This window comes from Lolium perenne, chromosome 2 (genome assembly GCF_019359855.2).
Source record: "Lolium perenne isolate Kyuss_39 chromosome 2, Kyuss_2.0, whole genome shotgun sequence".
In the NCBI taxonomy this organism is placed as follows: domain Eukaryota; kingdom Viridiplantae; phylum Streptophyta; class Magnoliopsida; order Poales; family Poaceae; genus Lolium; species Lolium perenne.
In genome coordinates this window covers 214811952-214822745 of record NC_067245.2, presented here as the reverse complement: position 1 = coordinate 214822745, position 10794 = coordinate 214811952, and the positions used below count along the sequence as shown (strand labels likewise).

Here is a 10794-nt window from a genome sequence, read left to right as displayed (position 1 = left end):
CAATAATTTGGTGCTACTAGCTTCCTTTGGTTTGTTTGGGAAAAACAAGGATAGTAGTGACATGAGATCAATATCACTAGGTTAAAGAATTTCCAAACAATATTTGTTTAAGTGGAGAGAGGGAAAAGAAATAGAACAAAAAGAGAAAATTGTGATCTAGAGAGAATTCATTTATGGAATAGGGAAAGTTCAAAACCTAGGGTTTTAGTGGTAAAGAGAATTTAATTTCACACAAGTCAATATAACGAAGGGTGAAATGCTCCAAGGGTTTGTGTCGTGCTTAATCTAATTAAAACTATAACTAAAAAGGGGTCACATGAAGATAGGGATCTTTGGGGTTTACACACAAATGTAATTTTTTTACAAGCAACGAACACACACATTCTACAATCAATGCAAGAGCAACTATATGCATGCACTTTTAAAGATAGAAAAAGTTTTTATTGGCCCAAAAATTTGTATTCCAAAATTTTAATCAATGCACCAAAAGTTGGGTTGTTACAAACCTTCCCCCCTTAAAATGAATCTCGTCCTTGAGATTCGGTGGCTAAGAACTGAAGAGTGCGGGAAAATCCTTTCGAAGCTGGTCTTCTCGTTCCCAAGTGGCTTCCTCCTCGGAGTGGTTAGTCCACTGAACTTTACAGAATTTAATCTTTCTTCTTCGGGTGAGACGAATAGCTTCTTCCAGAATCCGAAGGGGTTCCTCACGGTAAGTTAAGTCGGTGTTGAGGTCGAGGGTGCGATAATCGATGTTCTTGAATGTCTCAGGCTTGTCAGGCACTTGGAGGCATCGTCGAAGTAGAGAGATATGGAACACATCGTGGAAATCTGCTAATTCAGCAGGCAGTTCCAGTTGATAGGATACTTCACCTCGACGAGCGAGGACCTTGAAGGGCCCAATATATCTGGGGGCAAGCTTCCCTTTGACGTGAAATCTCTGCATTACCTTGAGTGGGGTGACGCGAAGATAGGCATGATCTCCAACATTGAAGGTCAATTCACGACGCTTGGAATCAGCATAACTCTTCTGGCGGGATTGAGCGGCCTTGAGGCGATCACGGATCAGTTGAACTTGTTCTTCAGCTTCGCGAAGATGGTCAGGTCCAAAGACCTGGCTATCTCCAGTCTCGGACCAGTTGAGAGGGGTTCGGCAACGGCGACCATATAGGGCTTCAAAGGGGGCCATCTGCAGACTAGCTTGGTAGCTATTGTTGTAAGAGAATTCCGCGAAGGGTAGGCAATCTTCCCATTTGGCTCCATAGGCGAGGACACATGCACGAAGCATATCTTCAAGAATCTGGTTTACTCTTTCTGTTTGGCCACCGGTCTGCGGGTGATAAGCGGTGCTGAAGGTTAGCTTCGTTCCGAGGGCTTCATGCAGGCTCTTCCAGAATTTCGAGGTGAATTGGGTACCTCGATCTGACACTATCCTCTTAGGGACTCCGTGGAGACTAACAATACGGGATATGTAAAGGTCAGCCAGCCGGGTTCCGGGGAAAGTGGTCTTGACTGGGATGAAATGGGCGACCTTGGTGAGTCGATCGACAATAACCCAGATGGAGTCGTGACCGCGCTGAGATTTAGGCAATCCTGTAATGAAATCCATTCCGACTTCTTCCCATTTCCATTCGGGGATCTTGAGGGGTTGGAGTAGTCCCGCTGGTCGTTGATGCTCAGCCTTCACTTTCTGGCACACGTCGCAACGAGCAATGAAAAACGCTATCTCGCGCTTCATACCGTGCCACCAAAATTGTTTCTTCAGTTCTTGATACATCTTGGTTCCTCTGGGGTGGATTGAGTAGGGGGTGTCGTGAGCTTCCTTCATGATGAGTTTCTTCAAGTCTTCGATATTAGGTACACAGAGGCGTCCCTTGTACCACAAAACTCCTTTGGCATCAATGGTGAAGCCAGGAACTTCTTCCCTATCCATCCTTCGTTTGATTCCTTCAATACTTTCATGTCCCACCTGAGCTTCTTTGATCTGATCAAACAAAGTAGGCTGCAGCTCAAGATTTGCTAGGAAACCGTGGCTAACCAACTCGAGGCCGAACTCCTCAAGTTCTTCATACAGCCTGGGTTGAGCAATCTTGATCAGGGCGTTCAGCGAACACGGCTCTCGACTAAGGGCATCGGCTACAATGTTGGCTTTACCGGGGTGATAATGAATGCCGAGGTCGTAATCCTTGATGAGCTCCATCCATCTGCTTTGCCTCATGTTCAGCTCCCGCTGAGTGAAAATATACTTCAAACTTTTGTGATCAGTATAGATCTCGCAGCGATTTCCCACTAGATAGTGGCGCCAGGTCTTCAGGGCGTGAACTACAGCAGCAAGCTCTAAGTCATGCGTGGGGTAGTTCATCTCGTGCGGTCGAAGTTGTCTTGACAAATAGGCTATCACCTTGCCTTCTTGCATCAACACACTTCCCAAACCAAGTTTTGATGCATCGCAGTAGACATCAAAATCCTTGGTGATATCGGGCATGGTCAAGACGGGGGCTGTGACTAATCTCTTCTTGAGTTCCTGAAAACTGGCCTCACATTTGTCGGTCCATTCGAACTTCTTATCCTTCTTCAACAGCTGCGTTAAGGGTCTCGCAATGCTGGAGAATCCCTCAACGAACTTGCGGTAATAACCCGCCAATCCTAGAAAGGCGCGGACTTCGGTCTGATTGGTAGGGGCTTTCTTCTCCATGATGGACTGAATTTTGGACGGGTCGACTGACACTCCTCCAGCAGAAATGACATGACCAAGGAATCCAACTTCTTTCAGCCAGAATTCACATTTACTAAACTTGGCGTAAAGCTGATGGTCTCGGAGAGTTCCCAAAACAATCCGCAGATGTTCAGCATGCACTTCTTCATTCTTGGAGTAGATCAGAATATCGTCGATGAAAACCATGACGAACTTGTCGAGGTACTTCATGAACACCTTGTTCATGAGATTCATGAAATAGGCAGGGGCATTGGTCAGTCCGAAGGACATCACGGTATATTCAAAAAGTCCATACCGTGTGGTGAAGGCAGTTTTGGGAATGTCTGACTCTCGAACCTTGAGTTGATGATAACCCGTTCGGAGATCAATCTTGGAGAAAACTCGGGCGCCATTCATCTGGTCGAACAAATCTTCAATCTTCGGGAGGGGGTATTTGTTTTTGATGGTGACATCATTCAGTTTTCGGTAATCCACGCACAGGCGGATAGTACCGTCCCGCTTATCCACAAAGATAACGGGAGATCCCCAGGGTGATGCGCTCGGGCGAATCAATCCTTTCTTCAACATGTCAGCCAACTGCTTCTTCAACTCAACTAATTCCTGCGGGTTCATCCGGTAAGGTCGCTGAGCGATGGGGGCAGTTCCGGGAACTAGCTCGATGATAAACTCGATATCCCGATCAGGGGGCATACCGGGTAGCTCATCGGGAAAGACATCAGGGTACTCACAAACTATGGGTACTTCATGCAGGGCTGGACTGGCGACACTCTTCTTGCATAAGGCTTTCGATGAGGGCATGGTGGCTATATGTTCAATTATCTCGCCGTCTTCAGCAGTCATGGTTATGGCTCGGCGAGCACAGTCGATATGACCCTTATACTTGACCATCCAATCCATGCCAAGAATAACTTCCAGACCTTGCTCACCCAATACTACCAGATTGGCGTGAAAACGCTTCCCCTGAATATCTATAGGAACATCCTTGCAGGATAGGTCCGTTTTGGTGGAAGTTCCCGGAATTTGAACTAGCATAGGCCGTCTCATGATGGTAGGCCTTAAGCCACTCTTTCTAGCGAACGGCTTAGTAACAAACGAATGCGATGCTCCGGAATCAAACAAGACGATGGAGGGTACTGAGTTGACGAGAAACGTACCCAGAACGATATCCGGGGCTTCCTGAGCTTCCTCAGCATTGACGTGGTTGAGGTGTCCCCTAGCTGGTCCAGCTGGCTTCTTCTGGTTCTGGTTCCTTCCGGCGGCAGTGCGAGCTTGACCCTGATTTGGCTTGGGCGCATTGGGGCGCTGAGCAGTGTTCATCTTGTTGGGACACTCCTTGGAGAAATGACCCGGCTGTCCGCAGGTGTAGCATCCATTGGTGACGGGGCGGACAATGTTGTTCTGGCGGTTGTAGTTGGGATTGTAGTTGTTTCCTCCAGAACGCTGAGGGTTGAAGTTGCGGTTGGGGTTGTTGGGGCGAGGTGCAGGGGGTGGTGTCCTCTGCTGCTGGGGCGCCGGTCTGGGTGGAGGGAAACTGCGGGGTCGCTGTGTGCTGGAGCTGCCTTGCTGCATCATCGCCTTGCGCTTGCGGTTCTCAAACGCACTCTTGCGCTTGCTCTCCACCATGATAGAGGCATCAACAAGGGACTCAAGGTCAGGGTACGGAACAGCGACCAAAATACTCTGCATCTCATCATGCAGACCATTCAGGAAACGGTCCTTCTTCTTTTCTTCAGTGTCGGTGTCTTCTGGAGCATACCTGGACAGAGTGGTGAACTTGTCCATATATTCCACCATAGTCATGCTTCCTTGCTTCAGATTCATTAATTTGTCCTTCATGAGCTTAATCAGTCCTGATGGAATGTGGGTCTTGCGGAACTTGGTCTTGAATTCTTCCCAGTTGATGACGTGTCCCTCAGCTTGAATAGCCTTGACGTTTTCCCACCAAGCGCGGGCAGGTCCAGAAAGATAATGAGTGGCGAACAAAACCTTCTCATTGTCGCCGACTCCGGCAACTTCCAGGTTGTTCTCAATAGTGCGAAGCCAGTCATCGGCGTCGAGGGGTTCAGTGCACTTGGAGAAGACAGGTGGATTGGTGCTCTGGAAATCCTTCAGCTTGGAGCGGGGGTCTGCATTACCATCCCCGCCATTATTGTTGTTGGCGTTTCCGGTAGCAATTTGAGCGAGGTGTTGAAGGGTAGCAAGGTTAGCTTGGCGCTCTGCACGGGCTGCCTCACGGTCTTCCATCATAAGGCGCAGAAGTTGTGCCATGGTTGGGTCCGGAGGTGGAGGGGGGTTTTGGTCGGACCCGTTGGCGTTTCCACTACGGGTTTCAACCATCCTGAAGAGATGTGGATCAGATATTAATGGGGAAACAAGGAGATGGGCAGCCACTTAAAAGGGGAGGGCTTGTTAAAAATGCAACTTTGAAAACGGAAACTCGCAAATGTAAAGTAGGCAAACGATAGCATAACATAGCAGGGTGCCGAAGGCACAACATAGTCATACAACATCACAACATAAGTCTCATATAGCACAACCAAAATGGATGGTTTTAACAGAACCATCATCATAAGTCTACTCGCATCGCACGGGGACCTATATCATTGTCCTACGATAAGGTGGTGCGAGTCTGGGGGGTAGTACTCTAGAAGTCGTCAAGGTCCACGACGGGACCCTCTGGTGCTGGTGGGGCGCCCTCGTCGAAGGGTGGCTCCTCGGGGTCCTCCTCGGGCATCAGTGGCTCAGGCTCCTCATCTTCATCGTTGATGAAGGCCTCATCCTCAGTATCAGGCTCCATATCGAAGTCCTCCTCCTCGTAGTCGTCATCGTCGCTGAGAAGGGCCTCATTCTCCTTGCGGAGATCCTCACCGTCGTCCTCAAGCTCCTCAATAGTGGCCTCCATCTGAGCAGCCAGAGCCTCCAGCGAAGCCACCTTCGCCTTCAGGCGGGTAACCCTCCGGCGTGCGGCAAACCTCAGCTTGCGCTCACTGACAAGGTCAGCCTGAGCAGCAGCAAGCTGAGCGCGAAGTGCCACAATCTCGTCCTCCTGCAGGTCGCACCTCTCACGGGCGCGGTCCTGCTGAGTCTGAGTGTGGTGAAGCAGGTACTCCAGGTGGTGCAGCTGGTGTGCGGTGTCGGCGTGTGGGCCGCCGGCCACGGGCTGGCCCACGAGGTCGCGCTGGCCAAGGTACTGGTAGCCAGTGTCGGCGACAACCTCCGGGTGCAGAAAAGCAAGGCGAGCAAGAGCCTCCTGGAAGACTCGGATCATCCCGTCAAGCCACGTGCGCTCCATCACGTCGATGGTGAACTCCTCAGAAACGGGGGCAATCCCGCTCCCCCTGACGACGCAAGTGACCAACCAGGCCATCTCTGAGTCTGCAGACCTCTCGGTACGGACGCCCTTCACCTCGGGCACCAGACGTCCGCAACGAACAGCCAGGTCGGCCAAGGCCCGCTCGAAGAGTGATCAAAGTGTGCAAAATTTTATGCATAATAAAACATTAATGCAAGTAAAGTTTTTTTTTTAAAAAAAATAGAGGGAGATAAGGGACTTAAGCATTTTCAGCATTTAGTCAACCTCTTTGATTTAAGAAAATAGTTTTTGTTATGTGCTAACGCCCAGGCTAACTAAGGTCTCCTACAGTCAGGATGGCTCTGATACCAGCTCTGTGGGGCCCCGGACTTACCAGTCCAGAACACCTGTTATGCATACAATTTCACGATCCCAAGATCATTCCATCGTGAATACATAACTGAACTGATACCAGATTACATCATCCACTACAGTACCGAAATAACATTAATACGGAAGTCTTACATCATAGGCCATCAAGGCCGAAGTTCAACAAACAGCAGCGGAATTTATTTGACTTCAACAGCGGTGGAACCCATGTCAGGCCTTTACCCTACAGGCGGCTGGCTGGGAGAGCGACCTAGTTCGCGTCTTCGGCGTCGTACTCCTCTTCTTCGTAGTACTCCTCTTCAAAGTCTGGCCAAGTAAATAGCCAGGACAACAATGCCAATGAGTACGTGTGAATGTACTCGCAAACCACCTTAGAGAGAAGTAAAGGATATGCAATATGGCAGTAGCAAGGAACAGGCACTAAACTAGGGCGACAAGGAGCGAGAGATGGTTCCTCTCAAGAGTTTGACATTTCTATATCTTTGTTGAAAAACTTTTTGTAAACCATTTTACTTTGCCGACTAATAGGTAAGGGAGATCCATTTTCTTTTTCCGGCCATCGGAATGACCAAAACAGTTTCACCTTTCCACCGTACCTCTCAGGTACATCTCCACCAGTTCCACTGGTATTTTTCCGTACCTCCCAGGTTCATTTCCAAAAACTTTTTAGAAAACATATTTGTAAAACAAAACTTTCCTTTAATGCCACGTACCGCCATTCCCATGTCCATAACCGCGGACACGGCTATTCGAATAGATTTACACTCTGCACAGGTTGTACACTTTCCCCACAAGATCCGAATACTCATCGCGTGGGCATCATCCCTGCATAATAACATATGCCACGACAAGTACCCGATCGTAGTTTTTCGCCTGCTCGCCTTAGCCTAAGACATGCCGCCTAGAGTTGTACCTCCCAACACCAGAGTCCGAGGGGTCGTTTACCCAGGAGTAGCAATTTCCCCGACCAGCTCGACCCTCCGGAATGCCGCGACCAACTGCGGGGCATTATTCAATGGGAGCTCATAGGTTGTACCCCTGCCATCTGAAAAGACGGAAAGGCGTCCCCAGTACGTCGGGAAGGCCCGGTCGGTAGGTGTCCATGCTCGGACTACCCCTTACAGTTGCAGGACCCAAACTAAGGCGAGACAAACTACTACACTACGCCCCGTCCCACTAAAGGGTAATGTGGTTGTACTGGCTAGGTCCGGTTTCGTACTATGGTCACAAAGGTTTTTCGAAAACAACTTTTCATCTCCATTTGCCTCCAGCAATATCTTTCTTAAACCTTCTTGTGTTTCACAAAAGCCACACTTGGGCAGGGCAACCCCATCCCAAGGTTTTCCAGAAAAACCTTTTTGCTTGAAAACAATTTTTCACAATATTTTTCAAGGGCTCCCAACCTATAGTCCAATTCTTCTTCGAAAAATGGCGACAAGGATGACAAGGTGATAATCACCATATCACTAATAGAGGTGGGATCAGCAGGTACCAAAGAGGTCTGCTCCCTAAGGGTGGATCAATAAAAACTCCGGGTGGCACTAACCACCGACAAAATAAATAGAAGACATGCATTTTTATAAAACCTGTAATAATGCAAGAATAAGATATATAGGATCAGAGATGCATCAAGAGGTGGCTTGCCTTGATCAGCAAAGTGCCCCTGGTCTTCCTCTTCAATCCCTCCGAAGTCTCCTCCTCCTTCGTTTCCGGCGATGTTCGAATCTAGCGTCGCAAAAAGAAAACAACAAGCCATACCCAATCAACAAACCACACCAGAATAATTCACACAAAAATTTGGGAAAAATACAGTATGTAGAGGGTTACTAATGCAAGCTACTGAAAGTGGTTTCATCCATTTATGATTTTTAAAACAAAAGATATGATTTTTGCAAATTCCAGAATTGACTTAGGAACCATTTAAATGGTCTAAATCTTTCTGTATGTCATAAAAATGCATGCAGCATACCTACTGAAAGCTAATAACATGTAGAGTACACATGCACAAGAATCACATGCAAATAAACTTTTAATTAATTTAGACAATTTAAATGGGACAGAAACCAGAGCATACAAACAACAAGTCACACCAGTATCAGATCATCATCAACCAACACCAAACATACCCCTGGATAGGTGAGACTAAATGTGAACTAACCCCACTGGTTTGACATTTTTCTGATTTATAAAAGATTTTATAAAAATCAAATACTGAAAAGATATACTGTTTTAGTAATTAAATCCTTGGAATTAAACTATAACTCTTAAAAATATTTCCTTTGGCACAAAATTACCCTATAGATATATCTACCAGTAGCACTTGGTTTTGTTTCAAAATCATTATTATTTTTCAAATGAAAAAACATTTTCTGGCTCTCTGGACAGATCTTGTTTGCTAAAACAATTTAAATCCAGGAAGCTCCTGCATGTGAGGCTAGTGCCAAAATAAAGCTACTTAAATCTACTTTGCTACCAAATTAACTTCATGCAGAAATGTTTTATAAATTTAACACATTAATTAAAATACACAATCAGATACTTTTTAGGTTTTCATTTAACAGCACATATTAACAACACCAAATCACATGCATGCTACTTTATATGGTAGATAATTCATTTGTGAGCACCTAGGAATTTGAATCAACAAATTTGAGCACTCGAGGAATTTATGGAATTTCAAAACCTACAGACATATGTACTGGCAGATTTGAACTAGTTTTAAACAGGAAATGAAAATGGGCCGGGACTGGCGGTGCGGCCCAAATCGGAGGAGATTTGGCGCTGGGTGGCCCAGCTCCATCCGCGACGCGCGGGAGCTGCCGATTTAAACGGGGCCGAGGTGGAAGGCCATGCTGGCGCGCGGGCCAGCTGCCTGGATGCATGCATGCGTCGGATCTTCATCCGACGGCGCATGCATGTTCGTCCAGCTCGCGACGCGAGCGTCTGCGCCGCGGCTAACCTAGCTACTGCGGAACGGCGAGGCGTCGTGTGCTCACCCTGGTGCGCAGAAAATGGTGGGAAGACGTGCGCTGGATGCGGGGGAACAGGAGCTTCCGAGCGGTGGTCGTCGGAGTCGAAACAGAGGTGGTCGACGACGGTTGACGGCGACGGGTGGCCTCCCTGTTGTTCACGCTCCCGATGGCGTCGAAGGATCCTAAGTGAAACAGGAGGGCGCGTTAGAGAGTGGAGGGAGGGGAGCATCCAGAGAGCAGAGAGAAGGGAAGGAACGGCGGTGTTTTCCCGAGATGGCAACCTCCACCGTTTCGCTGACGTTGAGCAGACGTACGGGCAGCAGGGAGGAGCTGAGCTCCTCTCCGCTTGGGAGGTGCTCTGGTGGTGAATGAGGGAAGGTGGTGGTGAGGAAAGGACGCAGAGAAGGGGGCCGACGCTTTATACGCGGCGACGCCGGCGCATGGTGGACTGCGCGCGGGCACGGGCGAGAGGGAGGGTGGCAGCCGTAGATTGGACGAGCTGGGCGGCGTGGCTACGTGTCTGAGGCGCGGGTAGGGTTTTTGGAACGAGGAGTGCGTCGGGGGCGCGAGGGACAGACGTGCACGATCGCGTCCAGTCGCTGCCGCCAGCTGTTCGACGGAAGTCCCGCGCCGGGGCTCGGTAGCGTGCGCACAGTAGGGGTCGGTCAAGGGCTTGTCCATGCGCGGGCGTCGTGGAGGAGGTCTCCTTGTCCACGACAGGGCAACCATAGACACTAGGACGGGAGCGTGGAGCGGCCAGCGTGGCCGTGTCCGGGGCGACGCGTTCATCTACGGTTGGGGGTCGGCGCGCTGCAGGAAGGGTGATGGTGCACTGGAGGTTGGTCGAGGGAGAGAGGAAGGGTTGCAGTGGCGCCGAAGGCTGCTGTCCTCGTGACCTTGAGCAGCAGAGGGAAGAGAGAGGCGGGATGCATCCGTGCGGTTGTTCCAAAATGGAGAGGTGACGGGAGAGAGAGCTAGGCTGTTTAGGGAGGGACAGGAGGGAGGGATAGGTGTGTAGGTGCTCCAGGTTTGTTGGCTGCATCTGGTTGGATCGAGCTCATGTGAAGCATTGCCTCCAAACCTGCCCCGGCCATATTCTTCTTTTCCCTTCTCTCACTCTTACCCAAAGAGGAAATGGGCATGCAAGAGCACATGTGTGTGCGTGTGTGGAGTGAGTGAGTGGAGAGAGTGAGATGGTTAGGCTGAAAAAGAAATGGGAAGACTAAGAGGGAGGGGCGGAATTAATTAATTCAAGGTCTATGTAACCATCTCTAATTTTAAACACCATTTCAATAATTTGGTGCTACTAGCTTCCTTTGGTTTGTTTGGGAAAAACAAGGATAGTAGTGACATGAGATCAATATCACTAGGTTAAAGAATTTCCAAACAATATTTGTTTAAGTGGAGAGAGGGAAAAGAAATAGAAC

At 48.9% G+C, this 10794-nt stretch overlaps 1 protein-coding gene across 1 annotated transcript; it reads right to left on the bottom strand.

Annotated features, from left to right (window-relative positions):
* Positions 1-547: 547 nt before the first annotated feature.
* Positions 548-4981, bottom strand: LOC139835724 (uncharacterized). The gene is made up of 5 exons (XM_071825587.1): positions 4470-4981; positions 3406-4391; positions 2399-2811; positions 1859-2227; positions 548-1186 (listed from the first exon to the last, which is right to left on the bottom strand). The coding sequence occupies exons 1-5, from the start codon at positions 4979-4981 to the stop codon at positions 548-550; spliced, it is 2919 nt and encodes a 972-aa protein (XP_071681688.1).
* Positions 4982-10794: the final 5813 nt, after the last annotated feature.

Coding starts and splice junctions, on each gene's coding strand:
- LOC139835724 (XM_071825587.1), bottom strand. CDS start 4,981: ATGGCACAACTTCTGCGCCTTATGATGGAAGACCGTGAGGCAGCCCGT. Junction 2,228..2,398: donor TGTTGATGCAAGAAGGCAAG/GTGATAGCCTAT, acceptor ATTTTCACTCAG/CGGGAGCTGAACATGAGGCA. Junction 1,187..1,858: donor GGTACAAGGGACGCCTCTGT/GTACCTAATATC, acceptor GCTAGTCTGCAG/ATGGCCCCCTTTGAAGCCCT.